Below are 24,627 nucleotides of genomic sequence, written 5' to 3' on the forward strand. Positions count from 1 at the left end.
CAATGTGGGCTTGGAGTCGTAGTTTGGGAAGAATTTCAAAATTTTTGCCTTATCGATAAGGACCCCTCTTGCTCGAATTAGCCTAGTTGCACTGTATCGCTCACAAAGGTGTTTCACCGCTTTCGCTTGAGAAGTTGTCTACCTACTAACTACCTAATGAATTGGATCACTTATATCAGAGTATTTCAGCCTGAGAAGGTAGAAACACTATTCCTGTATCTATATATACGTGCTCTCTTTTATCTTCATAGAGATATACAAAAGCTTCTACGTGCTATTACCCTAATTGTATCCCTTGTCCTCCTTTACTAGGCACCTTATTCTCTTGCTATTGAACAGCAGAAAATGAGGCTATACATTTCATGATTGTGAAATTAAAACAGTTGATACATCTGGCTAAAAAAGAATTGGTCAAAACTTCCGACAGCCTTGTCGTGTTCTCGAAAAATATGATAAACCAGGCTGATTCTGCCCCGCCACCATGATGACACAAGAAGAGACCCTGGAAACTTCTTCAGCATGTGGGTCCAACTGAAAATTCACGTACTGACCACTAAAAATGATGCCCAGTCCTGCTGAAGCAGCGATGACTTCAGGCCTCTAACCCCCACTACTCTCATGCCCCTCCAAAATCATCACCAACTCTAAAAATTCACTTCAACAACACATATTGAAGACAATAACAGGAAGAGAAGATGCCAACTGAACTAGAGGAGGCAAGTCACCATATATACTATAAGATGACTACTTGGCTAACATATGTTAAATGTAGCTCGTGGGCTTTATCGCCAACCCCAACGCTCAGATCCGTCTGCTTGCTGCCGAGAACCTCGTCCCCTACTCATTGTCAGAACCCAGTATCTTCAAGACCGAGAAACTCCAACCAGTCAAGCATCTCAGTTTTCTAGTCCGAGACCACCCTGTAAGTCGGTCCTGTGAAAATGAAAAGGGTCTCCTTGAAACTAATGATAACTTAGAAAATTGCCGAACATGCCATCACAATGCTGGTCAACTTATCGAGTGACCAAGAGGTTCTCGAATTCCTTGCAAAAGACGAGAAGTTCCTCGGCATTGTATTCGACCTCATAGTGGTATGTTTAAAGGCTGAAGAGACTTGTTATCGGTCGCTCACACGTCATCTAGAACCCCCAAGAGCCTAATGCCAACTTGTTAGCCATGCTTGTGGCCAACCTATCCAAGTGGGATGGCTTGAAAGATTTCCTCAAGCGAAAGCAAGAACCCCCAAAGGAACTAGGCTCAGACCAAGTTGTCCTCAACCAACTACTAGATCTGTTTGTCAAGGGACAAGACGGCACATACAACAAGAACGCAGACTTTGACTATCTAGCCTATGTCTTCGCCGATCTCTCCAAGCACGCTGATATTCGAAAGCACTTCCTTGAAGAGCAATCTTATGACAAGGTCATTCCCATTACCAAGCTCAAGGTTTTCACCGAACACAAGTCCGATATTCGACGAAAAGGTGTCGCTAGCACTATCAAGAACGTTGCCTTTGAGGTTTCATCCCACCCTTCATTCTTATCTGAGGACGAGATTGATATCCTACCTTATATCCTGCTCCCTATCATGGGTAACGAGGAGTACGATGTTGATGAGACGATGGATATGTTGCCCGATCTCCAACTACTACCTCCTGATAAGAAGCGAGACTCGGACAACCAGAATGTGCAGACACATGTTGAGACACTCACATTATTGACGACAACACGAGAAGGACGAGACCTTATGCGACGTGTTAAGGTATATCCTGTCATTCGTGAGACACATTCACGAGTCAACGATGAAGGCGTTCAAGAAGCTTGTGAGCGCCTGGTGCAAGTATTGGCACGAGATGAGGAAGACGAGGGCAAGACAGAGAATGATGTTAAGGCTATTGAGGATAAGTCTGAGGCTACCGATGGACGAGTGGAAGAGGTCGAGGATGAAGATGATCAACTCGTTGAGGTTTAGGCAAGTTTTTCAAAGCTAAAATGAGCGAAGGGGGTTGTTTGTGGATGGAAAAGAACAAAAATGCCTCGATTTTCGAAAGACACCTCAGGGTAAGACTGGAACGAAAAAATAGAGGCCAGAGAGTTCTTTCATATGGATTGGATATTATGAATATAGGTACTCAAAAGTAACGTATATAGACATTGAATGTTTTGCAACAAAACGAGTGTAATCCGCCATGAACCTAAACCAAGGTATCGTACTCCTAGAATGCTGAGCCCGTGAAAGAATGTCCTACCGCCCAATATTGATATGTATGCCCATAAGTTCCATCATAAACCACATTTCAAACGCCATCCTCCGGTTTTATCTCACATTAAATCATCTACTTAGAATGACCCATATCCTCATCACTTTCCTTGAACATACTCTTCCGGATAGGGCTTGCTGAGGCCTTGGCTGTGATGTAGTCCCGACCAGGAGCCTCGCTGGCACTGGGGGGAGACACTGGTGCAGGGGATACCGGGCCTTCACCAATGGGCGAATTGGGTGTTAAGTCTGCAGGAGGAGAGGGAAGTGGCGGCGAAGGCAAGCTTGCATCGTCAGTCCTTGGACTTATAGGAACGGTCGTATGCCGGAGTGCTAATGCATCGCCCTCAGAGACGCCAGAAACATCAGATGTTACGCGAGTGGGTTTCCCGTCGCTTTCGGTTACACCAGACACATCTGATGTCATGCGATTATGGCCTGCTGTGGGAGAGTCAGGCTGCGATACTTGAGGTCCTGTCGATCTCGACACGGCGCTTGCATGTTCCCCTCCTATAGAGTAAGAGTTGCTAGAAGGATTCGACATGGATCGAGGCTTGCCGTCTTTGGCAAAGTGGGAGTACTTTTGGATGATGTCGATGGGTGAAAGACCCGTGTCATGGAGCTCAGGAGGTCGTGAGGTGTCTAAAACTGTCAGTAACTTTCATCACCAATTGAGAAAATAGTTGCAACTTACCAGGCATCTCATGAATTTGTGTATCAGCCACCTCGGCGGGAGAGACCGGATAGGCGGGAGTATCAGACGGTGACGGTGACAAACTGACGAATCTCGCAGTCGAGGCCACTTCGGTTCCAGGGCTTGTCGGGGTCTCGTCTGTTGTGACTGTTGGGGCCTTCTCGTTGTGCTGGCCCCTGATCCATGAACGGATACGCGAGCCCGGATCTTCAGTACCGTCGTCGCTTGATCTATTCTTGAAGATTTTACGACGGCGCCAGAGGCAGAAGACAACGAGAATACCAGTCACGAACATCAGTCCAAGAACGACTCCAAGAACTGGCGCAACCCAGCTTGGAAGACCAGAGCCGCCGCTCTTGTTGTCATCATCATTGTTGTCGCCGCTATCGAGTCGAGGTCGGCCTGTTGAGACTACCTTGGTGTAAGGCCAGTATTCCTTGATCTTCTTGGTGTCGTATTTAGTGCCGAAGATGTCTTCAAGGGCAGATGTCGACCAGCCGTCTGCAGGGGCAGTCGCCGTTGCGCCACCTTTAGCATTACCTCCGATTTCAGAGTGAATCTTTTCGTGAACGCCGTAATCACTGTACTCGTCGGGATCATACCCATCCAACCACTGTCCACTGGTGACATTGAAGTTCACAATTGGGCCCTGGTCAAGACAAGTAATCGAACTTCCAGCTTCAGACGTGTAACCACCAAAGACAAGCATTTGGTCAGGGTATGGCATGAAGCACTTGTGTCCAGCGCGAGCATGAAGGGATTTTCCTTCATTGACCTTGATCCAAGTGAAGGATGGTAATGAGAGCACCCAGACATCATCACTGTAAGCGTCCAGAGGATGAATACCGTCGAATCCACCATAGTAGAAGATGTTGAAACTTGAACGATCCGAAGCCGTGGCGACAACGGCACACCCTCGAGTTCGTGCACCTGGACCGTCCTTGGTTTCCTGCTTGTACCACTTTTTGCTGTCTATGTCGTAGACGTCGATTGTCTGCATAAACCCAGGGCTTTGCTTCTCCTGTCATCGTGCAGTGTCAGTATCACTTCCACATTGATGCAAGTTTGGATATGACTTACACTCTCTGCCTCATTGGCGGATTTTCCACTTCGTCCTGCCCATTCAGGATAGACAACACCTCCCAGGACAACGAGAATACCTTTCTTGCCCACAGGCACCCAAACGACCTCTGCATTGGCACGTCCTTTGGGGCCTTTCAATGTTGTGTTGGTCCAAGTTTCGTAGAGCTGCTCCTCCATGTTCAAGGTAATCAGCGTGTCGGAAACATTCGTGGCCTTATTCTTGGGATCGTTCGTGAAGAAAGCTCCATATGTCGGCGATCTCAGTCCAGAGAAATAGAACGCGAGGTTTTCAGACGGTACATTTGCAGCACCTCCATATGCGACGTATCTAGTGACGTCTTTATCCAGCTTGTCATCAACAAAACTTGGCCTCCATGTCGGCTTGTCCGGTCCATACTGGTACGCCTGGTAGCCCAAGACTTCATCCTTATCGGGTGCCTGGTACAAGTCGTCGTTTCGCAACAGATCGCCGCCGTAAAGGAAGAATTCAGCATCATTGCCAAGAAGAGCGCCGTCGATAAAGTTGGGTGCAGCGCCGTTACTGTTTCCTGAGCCGCCTCGTGCTTTTGACATGGCTGGTTTGTCGAGAAGAATCCGCGTCACATTCGTCGTCGTATTAAATGGAGTGCTCAGATTGAAGTTGAGGATAATACCCTCATTGTTGCCTTGGGTTGTTAGTTTGCACAAGACCAATAGACCGGAATGACCAACCTGTGTCAAGTCCTGTAATAGTTTTGCCATCATTCATATGTGCAGTCCATTTGATATCACCACCATCTAGATACACCATATCCCGAATCATTATTGCTGCTTAGACATTAGAAGATGTTTTAACGAGATCAACAGACAATAGTCTTACCTCTTGGTTGTTTCCAAATACATATTTCAGTGCTGATTTGGCCATCTTGCCAGGCATCAAACTGTGCTACGGCTGGGCAAATGGCCGCGGCCAGGAATGCCCACGGTGCAGCGTTTCTAAATATCATGACCGCAATCATATATTATTCAGAGGGAGTCGCACAGAGCAGGCGTTTGAAAGAAATTAACTGCAAGAAGATGCTAGTGGACCATTGCTTGTTCTGTCCTGAAGACGCTCTCAATGGCCTGAAAAGAGACCGAATACCCGCTGGGAGGCAAAGTGTACACAGGTAACAAGGCTATTTTGGGAAGGTAAGCAATCCCTATTGAACAAAGAAACAGCCTCGGTCTAGAATCAAAGATCACTAGAGTGTCGGAGCAGCTCGATGCTTGGTGGGCTTGTGCAATATGCAAGTAGAATGAGCGGGCAAGGATCAAGGAATTAGACGCCAAGACAAAACGATGGTAAGATGAAAATCCAAACGGTATAGAGAGAATCCAAAACGGTCTGTAAGACAGAATATCAAGATTGGAAGCCAAGTGTACAGTATTCTCTGTAGAGCAAACGTTCGCCACCGAGACCAGTTGAGATCGGAGGGGATGGGGAATGAAGAATGGCTAGGGCTGAGGGATCAGCTGTTCCTCATGTTCAGACAGCAGATTCGTCGGTTAGAGGTTTAAAGAGCCATTGGGCTACACCCATGCTCTTCGGTGGCTGCCCATGCGTATATGGACACCATCTTACTGCGGTGCAGCATGCTCTGCATGCGTTGGCTACGGTCAGGGTTATGCTTCCGAGCTGACACCGTTCTGTAAGGACATAAGTTTTGACCAGGATCACTCCAAATCTCTCTCTCTACTCAGCCTCAATCCTCTGGAGCCTGATTCTGCCGCTAAATTATGAGGAGCTAGGCTGACCGTTGAAAATGGTTCATCCACTTCAAGTGCGGAAATTTTCAGAGCGGTAAACAGGTGGGTATCCTGTTGCTAAGGGCTGACCTCGAGGAGTTTTTGACCTGGGATCGACCTGGGACTGGGCCAGGGCGTAGACACTGCTCCGAACAGGCCTTTTCAGCTTATGCACCCGATGGGACGGACGGTAACCGATGATGGTCGAGGGAATAGATGAACAGCCGAGTCAAGATGCAGGCTGTCAAGTTTTCTCGAACAAAGCACCAGTAGCTATGGCTGAAAAGCAGATGAACCAACAGGAGCTCGTTGGTGGTGTTTTGTTTCACAGACTATTAACAGCCACAGCCGCTAAGTGGCCCAGGCAGTTGGAATCACGGCGATCTCGCATGAGGTTTCAAGTTGATTGGACCAGTCGATCGGGTTGGATAAGGATAAGGCTCTGGGCAAAGACTTTTGCCTTGTCTTCTGTGGTTTTTCTCGTCGGCACCGGATTTCCCTGTTGCGACAGAACGCGGACACGGACATGACCGGATGGAACAACTAGCTCTTTCTAGCAGAGATGTCAGAGTCGCAAGAAGAAAGTGCAAATCCAAAAGTGCCATCCGTCGAAGGACGGGTAAAGAGACTTTGGAGGCTGGGCTTATCCGAGATTGGACTGACATGGCCGATCTTACCATCCACATCCCCGCCAAAAATAAGCACTGGCACACACGTCGGGGGGGGACAATGCAACGAGACCACATCTCACCCATCGGACCCTCTCTCCGTGAAGCCAAGGAGAAGAGAGCCTCCGTCCATACAGAAAAGGGTGTTATTTTTGCACTGCAAGGATGATCTCTCCATCAACTCATGTGTTGTGCTGGCAACCTAACCATCCACGTCTCTTAGTCCGCTGCATATCGGACGCAGCTCATCGAGGCCCCCGCAGCCACGGGGAGTGGCCGCGATGAATTGAAAGTCGCGCAGATGTCAGACTGGGTGCGATGTTGTGACCAGGTGTGGGGGAGGGAGAGACGAACTGTAGGCAACACAGCATCCGGCTTTGGCAATCTTTGGATATTGAGGTTGGCAGTTGATGGACTTGAGAGAACAAAGAAAAGGCTCAGATGATGATTCATCTGCCAACACGTCAAGTCGGCCAAGGACAATATCTGATCCGAGCACCGTCGACCCGTGATTGCAATGGGTGTTTTGTTGTTGTGGTAGGTAAGGTACCTCTAGCCTTAGCCTTAGAGAGACAGCCCGACCTTCAGTTGAATAAGGCTCGGCATGTGGCGGGGGCTACAGCGGGGCTCAGGGTCGACCCAGTGGGGATCGCAGCGGGCAGTCAGCTTTTAGCTTCATTATCCTGGTATCCAACCTTCGATTGACCGACAGACAGACCAGACCAGACATCCTTTCTACCCATACCTAGTCAGGTACGCGAGCGCTTAGTACAGAACCTGCATTCTTTTTTCTCCGTCCCGTGAAGAAACAGGATTTTTATTCAATATTTCAGTGTTTCCAGAGACAAAACTCGTGCAATGATCGCCCGTGTTAAAACGGATCGTAAATCAGTGACAAGTGACCAAATCGGGAGTCTCCACTCTCTCCCGCTCTCACAGGGCTGGACCGAAGCAAAAACTTCCGCCCTGGATTGGGTTACTTTGTTTAGACTCCCACCAATCACATCACGAAATGCCCTGAGAATCAGGCTGAGGCGTCTACCTGCCCGCCCGTTTCACTACTACAAGCCACCCACTAACTCTACTTGGCTTTCTTGGTGAGCCTCGAACTTGCCGTCTCAACCTCACTCGCTCGACGAGTCAACTTCTATTGAGGCCTCTCCACATTCAATCTTTGACATCCAACTCCCAAAGCACGCACGCACGCACGCAAGCATGTCTTTGTGTGCCGCACTTGTTATGCCTTGCTGTTTACGCAACATAGTTTTACAGCCAATGACTCCCTCGATTACGATGTGACTGACCAATTTTGCACTTTTAATACGGGAAATTCTGAACCCCTCTACACCCAAAACGCCGTCGACATCCTCTGAGATCCGGCTTTTTATGAGCCATAGCATCATTGGCGTACCTTTCACATCGAATCGGTGACACTTCTACTGCATTGTCTATTATTATCACAGACCACTCCGCAAACTTCCTCCCTCATGCCAACGTCACAGTCTTGCGCGTCTGGCCTTGGCTTTTAGGCTGAAGAAAACAACAGAGAGCGGAGCACCGTTCGATGGATTTTCGGTCAATTCTATCTAATCCCAAACCATGTCAGATATTCCATCTTGTCTGTCATGTGGTGGCCTTGTTGTCAGCACAACCCTCGTGGGTTGTGATGTGATATTGTCACTTCTCCGCCCCTTCACGGCCCGCAGCTCTGGATCTAAGAGTGTACGTGCGTGATATTGGAGTCTCTCCGAGACATCAGAACAAGGCCCTTGTCCAAGTGGACCTTCAAAGGTCGTGCTGCTTCCTCAATTGGGGCATATCTTAATGTGTATACCCCTGTCAGACCCCTGTTCTCATCCATGTTCTATGCATGTAAATGCATTGTTGCTCATGCTACGGATGGCTCAAGGTCAGCAAGCTCAGGCGAGGTACCCACAAACTCTTCCAGCACATTTTAGCTACAGTGTTGTACTCCCTCTCAATGGACCTTTTGTGATGTTCCTTGCTCTTTGTCTTAATAAGTCATCTTTTCTTCGGTGACCAGACTAGGATCTCTTTGATTTGGCTGACGCTTGGCTGTTGAGTTTGATTATATACAAACTTTTCCACCTGGTGAATCGGCTCTGCTCTTACGGAGTACATCGACCCGCAACTCGGCTCTCTCAGCTGCTTCCCTGCCGCGTCTATACCCCGTAGTGGCTTACCAGGGCAAATTAAGTCTACTTGTGGATGTAGATGTATGTGGTGGGCTTGAAAATCCGCATTGCCGGTTTCTGGTAAGGCTTCCTCTGTTGCTCAGCCCCCAACCCAGTCCCTGCTCCTCTATCATATATCTGTGATACTTCTTCAAGCTCAATGCATTGAATCTCTTTGTTTGGCCTTTTCTAACATCTCAACCAAGAAGAGTTGGACTTTGACGTTCGTTTCAACCACACTCGCTACTGGTTCCAGACAGCTCTGACGCTGGTATCACTCACTCATTGCATTGAAGGCGGTTGCCTGTCATGCGCTTCTCACTATTATTCAGTGCCCTAGGCGCTGTAGCTGTTGAGATTCCAGCTCAGAACGCGGGAGAAGGTCTTTATCGAAGGAGTGAATCAGCAAGCCTCCGATCTGCTGCTGCCAATACACAGGCGCCCGCTCAAGATGGTTACTTCGCCAGTGCTCCCGAAGTTCAGACTTCTGCAGCCAAGGTCGAGCCAGAAACAACACCGGCTCCGGCACCTCAAGTCACCACTGCCGCGCCGGTTGAAAAAGACGATACCAGTGTTGCCGGGGTCGATACAGGAACCCCGTACATAGAGGACGGCACAATGGTGGTTTGGGATGCTAAGTGCGGTTGTCCCGTACCCGTGACGACGACCGTGGTGGTTCCTCCTCCCCCGGTTATCACAGACAGCTATCCTGCCAACGATCCAACCACAGTAGCTCCACCGCCTGAGACTACCACCGAGCCGCTTCCACCGCCCCCGGTTGTTACAGATTCTTACACCGTAGTTCCGCCTCCAACCTATGGGCCCTCAACCGCCAGTGAGGAGCCTCCTGCGCCTCCAACAACAACGAGTGAAGCCCCGTTGCCCCCTACCACCACAAGCGAGCCTTATGTACCTCCTACTACAACTACTGAAGCTCCTGAGCCTCCGACAACAACGACCGAGCCGTATGAGCCCCCAACTACTACCACTGAGGCCCCTAAGCCTCCGACAACCACTACTGAATCTCCTGAGCCTCCTACTACGACTGAGCCACCTGAGACAACTCAATCTTGGTAAGTCACTATTGGTTATTCAAATAGCTTTTACTAACATACTTAAAGCGCTCCTGGCGGCACCACCACTGTCACCGAAAAGGTTACAGAAAAGGTCACCGAAAAGGTCACCGTTACTGAGACTGAGAAGGTGACGGAAAAAGTCACGGAGAAGGTGACGATAACCGAGACTCAAGCTGCATCTATAGTTACGGAAACAGTTCGCGAGGGAACTACTGTGGTTGAGACTCGACCTGGACCGACGTATATTGAAACACAGCCAGTAACAGTGATAGAAACTGTGCCCGGACCAACTTTCGTTGAAACACTTCCAGGGGAGACTATTGTTGAGACTCTACCCCCCGTCACAATCACGGAGCCTGGAGTAACAATCACAGAAAACGGGGGTACTGTTACAGTACCAGGACCAACAGTTACCGAGGCTGGAACGACCGTGACCGAGCCAGGCACTACTGTGACGCTTCCTGAAGTCACTGTAACGGAATCTGGTAGCACTGTGACTGAAGCTGGAACAACTATTACTCTCCCCGAGGAAACTGTCACTGAGCCTGGAAGCACTGTCACCGAGGCTGGAACCACCGTTACTGAACCTGCATTGACAATTACCGACGTCATTACTATTCCAGGAAGCAGGGTTACTATCACGGAGACTGGAGAAGATGAGACAGTAACTATCCCGAGAACTGTTGTCCAACCTGGTGAGGATAGAACTGTGGTAAGGACTGTGACTCTACCCGGTCAGGAAACCGTTGTCACGGTATCTGGAGAGGAAAGGACCGTCACGGTTCCCGGAGAACGCACTGTTGTTACTGTCCCTGGAGAGCAGGCTACTGTCACTATTGAATCAGTCGTCACAGAGAGACTGCCTGCTGAGACTGTGACCCTGACTAAGGACGGCGAGACGGTTGTCACAGTGGTTCCAGGCCCGACAACTGTCTACACTACTACTTTGACTATTGGCCAAACAGTACAGCTCCCTCCTACCACGGTGACAGCCACTCCTGGACGCATCACCTTGTGCCCCAAGCCTACAGGTCGATCTGCGCCACTCAACCGCAAATCTGATCTCACATTTGGTTGCGAGCCAGGCTACGTCTGCAACCCGCCGAAGCCAGCATGGTGCAACTTCTGGGCTGAGCCACCTGATGAGGACTATCTTTGTGAACCTCAATACTGTATCAAGGCCCCCAAGGTCAAGAAGGCGAAGTGGCGCAAGAACAAGACTGGTTTCTACCCCCGTTCTCCTGGTTACTTCAACCTGAACCCAGAGGCTTTCGGTCTTTCTTATGATATCTTTGAGAAGCAAGTTTATGAGAAGATCGTGAGTGGTGAGCTGAAGACCTTCTCGACTGGAAACTGGGCTTCACAGACAACCTTGAGTGACTGGCCTGATGCCACTACTTCGGTAGCAGAGTCCTATGACAACATCCCCAGCAACAACCAACGACGTGGACTGCACATGTTCGACAGGCGAGATGTCACTCCAGCTATTTGCTACGATGACTGTGACGGTGCTTACAAGATCGCACTCTCAACTGGAAAATCGGACAGGCTCTGCAGAGCAGGTTCTTCATTCCGTGGCAGCTACGATATGTGCCGCGACTGTATCAGTGACAACACTTCCAAGGGCAAGAACACCATTCGTGATTATGTTGAGCCTGAGTTTAACCAGTTCATTGATTACTGTGATGGAAAGGATACCACGACCGCCACCACAGCTGCATCTGGTCCTGAGTCCCAGGTCACTGGATCTGCGGATGTGGAGACGACAGGACAGGTCGAGGCCACCTCTGGCGATTTTAGTGCCCTTCCAGTCACAACTGAAGAGTCTGAGCCTGAGTCTACGAGTGCTGAGGCCGAGCCCCAGCCTACCACTACGGATGCCCCCGAGCCTACTACTGAAGCTGCTAAGACTACAGAGGCTGTTGTTACCTCGGATGCTGCTGAGCCGACTAGTGCTGGGGATGAGAGCACCGACATCGCAGAACCTGTTTCTACAGAAGATGCTTCTACAGAAGTTTCTGAGAAGGCCCAGGAGACCGCAGATGCAGCTAGATCGACTTCTGGTGCATCACAGCCAACCACATCTGGAGAAGCTGCTGAAGAGAGTTCGGTTCCGGCTCAGACAACTGAAAAGGCCCAGGCGACCGAGACTGAGACAGCGGCTGAGGAGACATCAACCAATGGGTCTGAAAACTCTGAAGCTGGTGAGTCTACCACTTTGTCTATCACAGCCAAGAGTGTTGCCGTAACTGTCACATCGTCACTTGGTGACTCTGAGACTGATTTAGTTTCTACCCTTACAGAAACAGGATCGAGAACAGCCCAGACCAAGGGCACCGAGACGGATTCTGCCGAGACAGGTCCAGAAACTGATGTTTCTGGAGCTGCCACTGAGACGACTATCGGAGCTACGCGATCTGGCAAGGCAGATGCTACCGAAACTGAATCTGGATCTGGAGCCACCGCGACAGAGACAGAGTCAGGGTCAGATTCAGAAACAGAGACCGAATCTGGCGCTTCTAGAACTGCTACTGAGACCAGGTCGCGCCTCGAGACACGTACTTCATCGTCTACCTCAGACGAGACTGCCGCACCTTCAACGGTTGAGGCTGCTGCAACACGATTGACAGCTAGCCTCGCCACTATTATCGCACTTTTCTCGATGCTGATGGTGCTCGTTTAATCTTCAGACAACTTTTTGGAACATATTTTTTCACGACACTCCTTACATTAATGTCTATTCGACGATGACTACACGTTTATGTTTACGCTTCATGGACACTCAATGCACATACAGGATTTTGGAAGAGAAGGCTTTATATACTTGGATATTTGGCTTTTGCCACGACACTCATTTGGCGCATGGTGGGAAGCATATAGAATCAGCATTGAGATACCAGACACTCCTTATATATATACCACGGGCATGAGCGAGGAGAGGAAATTGTTTTGGTAGTGAGATGGTAGCCATAGTGGGCCAGATTTAATAGCAAGGAGAGCACATGAGATACATGGCATGAAGTTGAAAATTGATCATATTGTCGCCGCTGAGTTGGCGGGCTGAGTTAACAATCTTGTTGTCTGTGCTTTGAGTGAGTTGGTGTGATGTAATGTGATATAGTACAAATATAGGGTACAATCGCCCTTCCTATCATACATAGTACAATCTGACAAAAGGAATATTGATGATAATCGTGAAGTCGTCTCGAATCGTGCAACATCCGGCTCCGCTACCAGGCGCACCGAAAAGACATGTCTTGTTGATTGTTAGTGGATAGTAACATCTTCTGGAGTCTTCAACTTACTGTTGTTGTTTTTTAACAAAAAAATTTCTGCTTTTTCTTCTGCTCTTTCTTGTTTACCAGTCGCTTAGTCCAAGTTCCTTGCGTCTGACATAGAGGGGCTCTTCAAAGTTGCCAGCTTCAAGACTCTCAAGACATGCAACCTCAGCATCGACTGTCGACCTGCGACGAGGGAAGACCCAAAAGGAAGGAAAATAAAGGCCAAGCATATTGACAGTGTGTTTTCGGATATGGCTAACAACCAGTGTTGCTCTTGAAGAGATGTGAGTGTTATTTTTGTGAGTGAAGATATTCAGAAACTGTCTCAAGCCTTTGACAAAAAGCATTCCCGCCACCTATTATATATCCCATATCCCTCTCGCAAATATGAATTCTTGTAAACGCCTCCATCTCCAAAGAATCCCAAAGCCCTATCGCCATGTCCGCGATCTCGGACGGAAAAGGCAAAGGTTGAACCCTTAAGGGTTCTGGGCTTTTAGCTTGGAATGCAAGGGCTAGTGGCGGCCATCTACGCTGATCAGCCTCTAAGGGGAGGGAAACAGCAAGTCCTAGTTTCTTCGGCATGGCTTCTGTGTGGAATGCTGAAGCTCGTAGCTGCGGCTGTAGTGTAGAGTCAATCTCATAGAGGCTTTGACGTAGCGATCTGCGCATGGTTCCTGAAAGAACGGCGTCGATCTGTAGAAATGTGACATGAGAGGCTAAATTCAAACAATCGAATAGGAAATGAAGAGTCCTCTTCTTTGTTTCATTAACAAAAATCCAGTATCTGAGAAAATTCATCATGTTCATCCCAACCAACGCCGTCATTCCTGAGCTTGTTTGTCATGCCCATTAAGTAAGTTACATCAAAGAGCAATAGTCAGAGTCTGTGTCTGTATGTATGTATCCAGCTTTTGCCTCCCATCCGTCATTCATCTGTCTAGAAAGTCATGTCTCATTCCACAACCAGTCCTTCAAGCACGCGCATTGCTTTTGATCCTTCACTCTCAAATCGGTTGACAATCGACTCGCACTCATACTTCAGCTTCTTCTCCGCCTCTGAAGCATTGTAGTAGATCCACTCCTGCACTGTCATCTGCTTCTCGGGTGACGTCAAAGTCTGTCCCTGCTTAAGGTATCGTTCCACGCCATTCTCCTTGTCTGTGTTGACACGTGGTGTTCCAAAGACAGCCTCGAGATCCAGCTCTGTCCATGGTGCCGTGCTGCGGAGTCCTGCAATCACGTTGCGCCTGGATGGTGACGAGCGCGTTGGTGTAGAGTTCACTGGTGCAAGTGCTACTCTCTTAGGATTGGAACTCGTGGTAAGTCTGGAAGAGGGTGGTTGGTTCTCGGCATCAGAGGATTGGGGTGATTGAGAGGGTGAGATGGCTGCTTGTCGAGCCGAGGGTGCGGGAGAAATGATTCTCCCTGGAGTAGATGGCGGGTTTGCCAGGTGAGCTGCGTTTGCGGGTGGTGATGATGGCATAGGCTGTTGTGCGGGAGATGCCTGCGCCGATTCGAACGATACGACACGGGAAGATGGTGGCCTCTCATCCTTCTGTTCCTCGGACGCGTAGACTTCGACGTCCTCTTGCATGCGCTCTTCGACCGGTTGTGTGAAGGGCTGTGTGGATTCTTGGCTCGCCGCTGTTTCCATCGATTTCCGAGCTTCCAGTGACTTCTTTGAAGGACGTCCACGACCACGTTTAGGAGCTGCTTCACTCACTTGGCTCTCGTCAGGTCCAGCAGATGGACGAGATGCCAATGAAGCCTTGGAAGGACGTCCCCGGGGACGTTTTGTGGGTTGCTCCTCAGCAGGCTCTGGGGTAGCTTCTTCTGGTGCTTCAACTAGTTCCAAATCATTGGTGGAAGCCCTGGAGGCAAGGGATGCCTTGGATGGGCGTCCACGACCTCGGCTGCCTGTACTCAAACGAGAATTATTAGACTTCTTGACAACAGTGTCAGTGCTAACAAGACTATCGTCGTGGGCTGTCTCGTCAACCTGAGTCTCTGCTTCTGGTTGTGTGACCTCTTCCTTTGGCATTTCGTGTTCCTGGGCCTGTGCTTTCTCAGGCTCAACTTCATTTTCCTCAACATGCTCAGGTGCCGCCTTGGCCTTCTTAGACTTGCTCTGCTTGGAAGCCTTTCTAGTTCCAGCCTTTCGACCCTTCTTTGGGATATGTAATTCCTGGTACTCAGGCGCAGGCACGCGCTCAGGTTCGACTCCTGGCTCTGTTTGAGGTTCATGCTGGGATGCTGGCTCCTCATCAACCTCCATCTCAGCCTGTAAAGCTCGGAGTTCGTCATCAACATCGTCTTCATTCGGCTCTACTGGCTCAGGGTTGAGCATGGCATAGTCTCGGGAATACTCGTGTTTCTCAGCCTTTACTGCCTTCTCTCCCTTCTCTTTCTTGCTCTGACGTCTTTCAGAATCTGAGTCAGCAGTTATCTCCTCGTCTTCAGTAAGCTGTCTCTCAAGGTCTGCTTCGAGTTGGCGCTCAATCTCATCATCATCGGGGAATGTTCCAGGAGTTGCCTCGTAACCAGTCGTCGCAACCTCCGAGTTCGCGGAGCCTGATGACACGGTGCGAGAAGATTTAGCCGACGCCTTGCGTGTCGTCTTCTTCTTGCTGCCCTTCTTAGAGACAGAGTCTTCGGTGACATCAACCGACTCATCGTGCTGTAATGTCGACTCATTGACAGAAGCGCTGCCACCTTTCCGCGTGACACGCTTTTTGCCTGGTGGAGACAAGGCCATGCTACTGGCGTCTTCCACTGCAGCGCTGTCTCGCTTCTGCCCTCGAGCAGGCTTTGTTACTGGTGCCTCTTCTTCTTCAATGGACGCCTCGACATCCTCGACGGGTGCTTCCTTTTTGGCTTTTGTCTTTCGTCCTTTTGTAGTCGCTTTGCGAGCCTTTGTCTTCTTTCCGCCCTGTGTAGTCGAAGTTGTTGTCAAGACGCTGTCCTCGATGGCAGCTGTAGACTCGTTGATCGACGTCACCTCCGATGCGACTGTAGCGACTGATTGCGCAGACAATCGCGAGGCTTTTGATGCGCGTCCAGCTTTGCTTCGGCCAGACTTCTTAGTAGATTGCTTTTCCTCGAGAAGAATAAAGAACGGGCATCCAGGTGATCGGTTATAATGCTCATCTCTGTAGACACCCAGTCAGTACACGCGATATGGGAAACGAAGGTGCGGTACTCACAGAGGCTTGTCGCCAGGCTCCCAGCCGTCGAGGGCCAGTTGGCAGTAGGTGCACGTGGCCATATCGTCCGAGTCTTCAGTCGGTGTGTACTTCCATCCTGCGTCGACTAGCTGCTTGGTTTTGCACTTCCATCCCTTCTTAGAATCATGGGGCCATCTTCCAGCAAATGTGGCCTTTCGAGCATCCTTCATATATGGCTGATCAGGATCTTGTTGCGCATAATCTCCGACCTCGGCTTCAATCGCGGCGACAACCGCCCAGCCACATTCGGGAGCATGCTTCAGGTGCTCGAGGAGAGGGTCATCATTGGCCTCCCAGCCGTCGAGTCCCTTGTGGCATAGGAAACATGTGGCATTGTCGGGGTTTTCCGGTGTAGGATTGAAGAAAAGTCCAGCGCGGGCGAGCTACAAGATTGTCAGCGGATTACTATGGTGCAAATATCTGGTCATCGTACGCTCGCGGGTGTGATGCTCTTGTGCGGCCAGTTGAAAGCTTTTGTGCCTCTCCCGCTTGCAGTAGAACCTCGCTTTTTCGAGTTCTTGTGAAAGGAGGCCAAACGGCTCTCGTATGTGATGAATTGGTCTGTGACGTCGTCAAAAGACATGGTTGTTGTAGTGTTGCGCGTGAAAGCGCGGTCAGTCAAGGGTATTTAAAACAAGACGCGATGCTTCGATTGTGGGCAAACAAATTGGAGGGCTCGGTCTAGTTAGCAGCTAACTTAGCAAGCGGTCGACGACGTAGAAAGAAGAGAAAATAGAATAGATAATCGCGCTCATGAGAGGATATGTTCAACTCGAAAACAAGGGCGCGCGCTGCGTCAACACAATAGAACTGAATGACGGTGAAAGACGGTTGTGGTGGAAGGAATTGAATTAGAGGTGATCGCAGCGAGCGAGGATCTAGTCTAGGTATCCAAGACTTGGAAGCAAGCAAGCAACGCAAAGTGTCGGGGTGGGTCCTGGCGCGTTTGTTTACTTTGGTGGATCCATGCCAGCAACTCAACCCCAGAGATCTAAACATCCATGGACTTAGGGCCCTGGGTCACCAATAGAGGCCTGGGAAAATACAGCACTTTGATACGGTGAGTAGTTATCAGGTGGAAATATTGCAATGTTGTTGGGGTAAAGTCGACTGTCTATTCCGATATATTCCTAAGTCTATACCTAATATTGTCAATTGGCCCAATTAGTACTTCATACTCCAAATATCTTAGCACTACCATCAATCACATAGGAAGAAGCAAACATCACAAGTAAATCGTATATAATCTGACTCGTCAATTCTGACTTACGACCCTACACTTGGATCTATCACAGCTTGCCAGCAGCCTTCAATCCTCGCTCACCATCAACCAAGATACACCATCCCTCATGGCCTCGGCCACCATCACCAGCAACAACAGCCTCAAATGTCCCAGGAGTGTTGGCGAACTTGAGGACAGCGTCATCAAAACTGCCAGGCTGCAGCCACACCGACGGAATGCCCTTCTCCTTTGCCTCCTGAAGCACCTTTAGGGTCGCTGCTGGTGGAGTAATGACCGACAGAGATGTCTGCGTAGGGTTTGAAAGAGCGGTCACACTAGGAACAGTAGGGTGGTCCTTGTTCAGAGCGTTGATGGTCTCTGAGCCCGGGTTGATGGGAGTTACGGGTAAGTCATGGTGGAGATACCAGGCAAAAACTACAAGTTCCTTGATGAGCAAGATACTATCGCATACAATGACCAGGTAGCCTTACCGCGATGCCCGAACTTGGCAGGGTTGGAGCTGGCACCAGCCACGGCATAGGCGGATGATGCAAAGAATTTACGAACAGTAGCCTCAGTCGCCATTTTGAAGATAATGTATGTTGCTCAATGTTGAAGAAACAAGTGCTTGATGATGCTGTAAGTGAGTTTGTGCCGAGGATAAAGGTCATTGCGGGGCTCTACTTAAGGCGCAATACCTCACTCACACTTACAACTGACTGCCATTAACCGGCCATTATAAATCATTGAAATGTTCGAAGTTTATAGGCGAATCATGAGGCACTTTCCATGTGGAACGCCATTGTCACTGGATCAATTCCACATTCGGGCAAGGTCCCTCGTACAAGAAATGTATCTCCTAGGAGATTGTTGAACTGACTCCGCCGTTGGAAAGCTGTTTCCTACCTCACTTTTAGCATCGGCTGAGTCGGATGGTATCGTCCACCTAGAGGAGATTTCGATGGCTCTTAAGACTGAATATTTTCTCTTTATTTTATGAAATTCTACCGTGATCATCAAGTTGCTGTCAATCTAAACCGAACCTATGTTCTTCAATGGTTCGAAAGACAAGAGTCCTGTCACCCAGATGCCAACTCGAATCATTCAATCATTCAAAGACAACAATGTAAAAGATGTTGTCAGTGATTAGAGTAACTAACATAGTCTACTGAAGACCTCGTCGATTTTCTCATCACCCCAGAAGTGCGATTTTGGTCAGTTGCAAGTTGACTAGGCTTCAGTGTTCAGGGTAAGCAACAACGGCTTTGAATCATGAGATACAACGCGGGACAGATCATGATCGGTAGTTAGCAAGCGAACAAGATCTACGATAAGCTTCATTATTAGCCAGGACTTGAATGATGCTAGCCAAAGCTGGGAAGACTTAAGCCAAGAGATAATTTCCGAGATCGCGGGATGAAATGAAGCCCCCATGATGGATTCAAAAAGAGATTAAGCGATTACAATGACGTCGTTTAGGAAATTCAATGTCACATGAAGGGTGACAGCAATCTCAGGGTCTGCAAAGCTTAGGGTTTCTTATCAGAAGTGGCTCCAACGCATCAGGTATAAGGTATGAATAATTAAGCAGACCTCAGTATAGGCACAGAGTATTGAGGCTACACTGACCTTGACTCGCCAGAATGGATAGTCTATAGAGGTTTGGTTACCGAATTGACGCAGAATGGTCACAGAAAAACATGACGACATGTTCTCTCACAACAGAAGGATCTCAGGTATTAATCAAAAAGTTTTGCCAGCATATAAAAACGAAGGGAAGCCTCGTAGCGACGACCACAGGGAACTGCATGACCAAGAATAATCGATACAAATTGGATTGATGATTTGATCATTCTTATTAGCTTGCATAAGTGAAACATTGAAACGAAAACGTCGGATCATCGGAGTGTAGCCAAGTATTGGTAGCCTTAACATACCATTTTAATACGAAGGGTCCTTGTGAGGCTCTGCTGCATTTGGAGGGATGGATTCCATCCAGTGTCACGATAGCCTCACCAGGAAGAGCATCTGCCAAGACATGTTGAAGTCTGAGAACTGCGACTTCGGCAGTTGATTTTTATGTCGAGAAACCTCTTGGGTTGGTGTTTGACATAACTTTGATTCATCCAAAAGGGGCCTTGCATTATTTACTCCGGTTTCAATAGTTTCACCGCCAAACGGCATTAGTAGAGAGAGGACATAATGAAGCAGACAGCTTTGGTGGCTGGTCCAGTATAAAGATGGTCAGACCTTTTCTGGACCTACAGGCCTGGCTGACTTTGGCCCATAGGATGACCCCGTTGCCCCGTCAGTGTATGGGAAAAGAGCCCAGGGAGGCCAGAGCGTGGAGAGGAAATGCAAACGGGATGCAATCTTGGCCCTCTTTTCCTCTTTCTTCATCTTTCAACCTCTCAACACCATTTCCTACGCTCGAGAACCATCTCAAAGACATCTTTCGACCGTTGTAGCAACTGTTTGTTGTGTCACCAAACCAACCAGCCACAGACACACACACCCACTAACGTCAACCCTGACCCCTCTAATAAAACAAACCAAAAATGGTGAGTGAGCTCAGTTGCCCCGGACACCCCTTTCTTCGCCCACGTAAACAATGCACCCCGCCCTCTGATTCGACAGTTTGGTCGCCCGAATAAGTTGGAAGTTGGTTTTGCTTCAGCTCGCCCGGCACAAGCCTTGGTTTTTCGACCTGCATCTCGCATACTTCTACAACTACCGAGTAGCAACACTTTCAATCCCATTCTTCAGAACGCATTTTCCACATACACTCAAGCCTCGAAATCAATCAAATAAGCAATCATGTCTTCTAACAAGTTCGATTCTCAGGCTTCTACCAACTACAAGGAGGCTTTCGCCCTGTTCGATAAGCGCGGAAACGGCCGTGTCACTGTTGACAGCCTCGGTGATCTGCTGCGCGCCTGCGGCCAGAACCCTACTCTTGCTGAGATCCAGGACCTCGAGAAGAATGTCGGTGGTGAATGTGAGTATACTCCCTGCGGTGCGATTTAAAAGCGCATAACTGACCCTGGCGATACAGTCGACTTTGAGACATTCCAGCGTGTTTTGAACCGCCCTGGCGGCTTCCGCGATCCCGGCGAGCCTGAGGAATACTGCCGCGGTTTCCAAGTGTTTGATAAGGATATGACGGGTTTCATCGGCGTTGGCCAGCTCAAGTACATTCTCACAAACCTGGGCGAGAAGATGACTGACGAGGAGGTCGATGAGCTCCTCAAGGCCGTTGACACCAGCTCAGGCCAGGTCAACTACACTGGTAAGTTCTACAGTACCCGAGATCCAATGGGGCAGCAGCTAATGCGATGCAATTACAGATCTCGTGCGAACCATCCTCGCCAACTAGACACTATACAGATATGGGCGGGTTAGGTTATGCATCTGCGTTGACGGACCGGCGTTTGCTTGTTTGATTGATTATGGATATGGATGGAAATCGGCTATGGGAACGCTGAAATGATGAATTATTGCTGCGCATTTGCGACGCACTAGCATGTTGGATTTTTGTAGATACATAATTAGGGGACAGGAGTCTAGAAATGAAGCTCTGTGTGCCTTGACTTGAACAGTGTCTCATTTGGTGAAGTTACCATGACCTGAGCTCATATATGACGTCTGATATAAACAACCTTAATTGACCTCATTTCTGTTTACATAAACAGTTTCACATAAATCGATTAAAAGATTATGGTCTCGAGCTAAATTATGCCATATATAGCACATGATAACTCATTAGCCGCCCTGATCATGACACCGCATCCGACTGCCCCGCGTTTTCCATCCATAAGCGGGTCCACGAAGGAGCTCTACCTTTAGCTGCCTTCACTTAAGGTATCGCCCCATCTTGCTGCATCGACAGTACCGCTCTCTCAACGCCTTTGACGCCTAGAAACGGATCAATCGATTTAGTCTCAGAGCATAAGCCCCTCTTTCAACTGTAGGTTGCCTCAATCATCCATCATCAAGCCAATCGGCTAACATCCCAAGAAACATCCCGAGCCCGTCCATCCAATTTATATCCAAGCTGGATAAGCGTGCTTCCCGCAGACCCCTCCTCCTCCTACTCCTCCTCTCTCTCTTCATCCTTCTCGTCGCCGTCACTCTGGCTTCCTCACGAGCCTTCTCTCGTCTCGGCTCTTTAGTGAATCACTTCAGATTCCAAGCCCCACGAACTATTCTATCACGAAGGCAGCTTGTTACTAGCACAATGGCTCCCGACAAGTATCGTAACCCTCCTCAGGCACCGCCTCTGTTCACCGCTACCCCCGATTCGATCGCTGCCGATACCAAGAAGCTTTGCGATGCTACGAAGAACGTATTGGACTCTGTAACTGCGAATGTCACTGCCGACAAGGCCTCTTTTGCCAATGTGCTTGAGCCCATCCTCATTGACGAGAACTTGGCTGCTACGCAGAGACGCATCTTGACCTTCTATCACCATGTTTCCACCAACAAGGAGCTTCGCGATGCCTCTACTGAGGCCGAGAGCGCCTTCAATGACTTCGGCATTGAATGCAACATGCGGGAGGACGTTTTCAATGCCGTCGACGCTGCCTACGCCAACCGAGAATCTCAGGATCTCACTAAGGAGCAGGCGCACGTTCTTGAGAAGGAGCGGCAGAAATACATTCGAAACGGTCTTCGACTACCCGCTGGCCCCAAGCGAGACCGCTTCAAGGAGATCCAGAAGCGTCTGAGCGAGCTTGAGATAAAGGCCCAGAAAAACCTTAACGAAGAGAAGGGTGCCATCTGGTTCACCCCCGAGGAACTCAAGGGAGTTCCTTCTGACGACATCAACATTGATTCCCTGGAGAAGGGTACTGGCGAGAATGAGGGCAAAGTCAAGCTGTCCTTCAAGTACAACCATTACTTCCCCCTCATCAAGTATGCTATCGACGCCGATACGCGCCGCAAGTACACAATCGCGGAATCCAACAAGGTAAGATGAGCAGCGAAACTCCAAAATCTCAACTAATTAAACCTTCAGGCGAATGTCAATGTTCCCATCTTCCAAGAGATCATCACCCTCCGGGATGAGGCCGCTCGCCTTCTCGGTTACGACAACCATGCCGCTCTGCGCATTGAAGAAAAGATGGCCAAGACTCCTGCTGCTGTTCGCACTTTCCTGGACGATCTTCGAAACAGACTGGCCGAAGGCGGTGCGAAGGAGATCAACGCACTGAAGGAGTACAAGAAGAAGGACTACGAGGAGCGCGGCCTTTCATTTGACGACAGCTTCTACATGTGGGACACATCGTTCTACTCCAGAATACAAAAGGAGAAGGAGTATAGTGTTGACGAAGCTGCCATCTCGCAGTACTTCCCTGTTGAGTCGACATTTGCTGGCATGCTTAAGATTTTCGAGGAGATTTTCGGCTTCGTGTTTGTCGAGCTCAAGCCTGATGAGCGAGCGAGACTCAGCCCCACTGGCAAGGCCGAAGACATTGTGTGGCATGAGGATGTTCTGATCTACAGCGTGTGGGACGATGAGGCCTCGGGCTCAAGCTTCAACGGTTACCTGTACCTGGATCTTCACCCCCGTGACAACAAGTATGGCCACAACGCCAACTTCAACCTCGAACCTGGTTATGTCACTGAGGATGGCAAGAAGCATTACCCCGTCACTGCTCTTGTCTGCAATTTCAGTAAGCCTACACCCAAGAAACCTTCTCTGCTCAAGCATCATGAAGTTGTGACCCTGTTCCACGAGCTGGGCCATGGTATTCACGACTTGGCTGGCCGCACCCGCTACAGCTACTTCCACGGAACTTCTACGGTGCTCGACTTCGTTGAAGCTCCCTCTCAAATGCTGGAGAACTGGTGTTGGACACCTAGCGTGCTTAAATCGCTTTCCAAGCATTGGGAGACCCAGGAGCAAATCCCCGACGAGCTTATCGAGAAGCTTGTCTCAACCAAGCGTCTCAACTCCGCTATAGGTGCACTGGGACAGCTTGTTATTGGACTCTTTGACATGACTGTGCACACGCCCGAGTCCCATGAGGCTGTCAAGAAGCTCAATGCTGGCCGAGTTTGGAACACTCTTAGGCATGAGATCTCTGGCACCAAGGGCCCTGAGGATCTGGGTGAAGGATTGTAAGTATCTACTGGAGATGACCTTTTACTGTTAAACTAACTTGCATGTAGTGAATGGGGTAACAGGCATGCCGGCATTGGCCACTTCATTGGCGGGTACGATGCTGGTTACTACGGCTATCTCTACTCAGAAGTGTTCTCGCTCGATATGTTCCACTCGTTCTTCGCCAAGAACCCAATGGACGGCAAGGAGGGTCGCCGATATCGCCATACCGTTCTCGAGAGAGGTGGTAGTATTCCAGAGTTGGAATTCTTGAGGGAGTTTCTGGGCCGAGAGCCTAGTTCGGAAGCTTTCTATAAGGAGCTTGGACTTTCTTCATCCGCGTAGAAGAAAGCCACGAAAAAAAAAAGGCCGCGTAGACAATGTTTTATCATATCAAAGTCAGCGAAACAGAAGAGAATAAACTATCAGCGATTGGTCAGATAAAAGAAACAATGTCGTGAAAGTATCGCAGCTCGGAATGTTTATCGATGACCCACGTGGAAGTGTTGCACGAGAATAGTACCAAGTTCTTGGTTTCCAGGGGATGCAGTGATATACGAGAACATAATCTCGTATCTTGCGGCCACCCGTGCCGTAGATCTTGTTACCTTGGTGCTGTGCCTGGAGATTGGCTATGCAATGACCACACTCTAATGTCGTTACTGGACAGGCTGTAGTTGCAAGGTTGGCTGCATGGATAGTGGTGTTGTACGGTTATAGCGTTGTGTAACTCAGCGTTTTCGCCAAGTCGAGGACTGATAATATGAAACTAGAAATACAACCCTCGTAAGAATGTAAAATGAGAACCCAGCTGCGTTTGTTGAATGCAATTAGCCGTTACTGGGAAACAATCTTGGAGTGCACCGTGGCCTGTAGGCTCCCTTTCGGTCAGGATTTCTGAGTATGATAGGAGCGCTTATTTAAGCTTAACTTGTTAGAATTAATTGATTTGAAAGAGCTGATTGGAAGTGCAGGGAGTGACCTAATAAAGCATTATAGTAACTGTAAACACGGACTGAAAGTAGAGGTATTCAAGACTAATGAGTATA

General features: G+C 49.1%; 7 protein-coding genes; 4 read left to right on the forward strand and 3 right to left on the reverse strand.

Annotated features, from left to right (window-relative positions):
* Positions 1–519: 519 nt before the first annotated feature.
* FFUJ_04913 (FAM203 family protein) lies at positions 520–1,971 on the forward strand (the record flags this gene model as incomplete). XM_023571744.1 has 4 exons in its annotated part: positions 520–543; positions 773–922; positions 978–1,091; positions 1,144–1,971. 4 exons carry the CDS (start codon positions 520–522, stop codon positions 1,969–1,971), a joined length of 1,116 nt encoding a protein of 371 aa, XP_023425996.1.
* A 364-nt stretch (positions 1,972–2,335) lies between these two features.
* On the reverse strand, positions 2,336–5,022 carry FFUJ_04912 (uncharacterized protein; the record flags this gene model as incomplete). XM_023571745.1 has 5 exons in its annotated part: positions 2,336–2,901; positions 2,954–3,974; positions 4,034–4,701; positions 4,748–4,843; positions 4,896–5,022. 5 exons carry the CDS (start codon positions 5,020–5,022, stop codon positions 2,336–2,338), a joined length of 2,478 nt encoding a protein of 825 aa, XP_023425997.1.
* A 3,953-nt stretch (positions 5,023–8,975) lies between these two features.
* Positions 8,976–12,425, forward strand: FFUJ_04911 (related to cell wall mannoprotein; the record flags this gene model as incomplete). XM_023571746.1 has 2 exons in its annotated part: positions 8,976–9,739; positions 9,788–12,425. The coding sequence occupies 2 exons, from the start codon at positions 8,976–8,978 to the stop codon at positions 12,423–12,425; spliced, it is 3,402 nt and encodes a 1,133-aa protein (XP_023425998.1).
* Positions 12,426–13,978: 1,553 nt separating this feature from the next.
* On the reverse strand, positions 13,979–16,833 carry FFUJ_04910 (uncharacterized protein; the record flags this gene model as incomplete). XM_023571747.1 has 3 exons in its annotated part: positions 13,979–16,175; positions 16,230–16,633; positions 16,684–16,833. 3 exons carry the CDS (start codon positions 16,831–16,833, stop codon positions 13,979–13,981), a joined length of 2,751 nt encoding a protein of 916 aa, XP_023425999.1.
* A 706-nt stretch (positions 16,834–17,539) lies between these two features.
* Positions 17,540–18,057, reverse strand: FFUJ_04909 (uncharacterized protein; the record flags this gene model as incomplete). XM_023571748.1 has 2 exons in its annotated part: positions 17,540–17,907; positions 17,964–18,057. The coding sequence occupies 2 exons, from the start codon at positions 18,055–18,057 to the stop codon at positions 17,540–17,542; spliced, it is 462 nt and encodes a 153-aa protein (XP_023426000.1).
* Positions 18,058–20,289: 2,232 nt separating this feature from the next.
* FFUJ_04908 (related to calmodulin) lies at positions 20,290–20,848 on the forward strand (the record flags this gene model as incomplete). XM_023571749.1 has 3 exons in its annotated part: positions 20,290–20,470; positions 20,528–20,761; positions 20,820–20,848. 3 exons carry the CDS (start codon positions 20,290–20,292, stop codon positions 20,846–20,848), a joined length of 444 nt encoding a protein of 147 aa, XP_023426001.1.
* An 861-nt stretch (positions 20,849–21,709) lies between these two features.
* FFUJ_04907 (related to metalloproteinase) lies at positions 21,710–23,923 on the forward strand (the record flags this gene model as incomplete). XM_023571750.1 has 3 exons in its annotated part: positions 21,710–22,441; positions 22,490–23,595; positions 23,647–23,923. 3 exons carry the CDS (start codon positions 21,710–21,712, stop codon positions 23,921–23,923), a joined length of 2,115 nt encoding a protein of 704 aa, XP_023426002.1.
* Between the last annotated feature and the right edge of the window lie 704 nt (positions 23,924–24,627).

Source organism: Fusarium fujikuroi, chromosome FFUJ_chr02 (genome assembly GCF_900079805.1).
Source record: "Fusarium fujikuroi IMI 58289 draft genome, chromosome FFUJ_chr02".
NCBI classification, from domain to species: Eukaryota; Fungi; Ascomycota; class Sordariomycetes; order Hypocreales; family Nectriaceae; genus Fusarium; species Fusarium fujikuroi.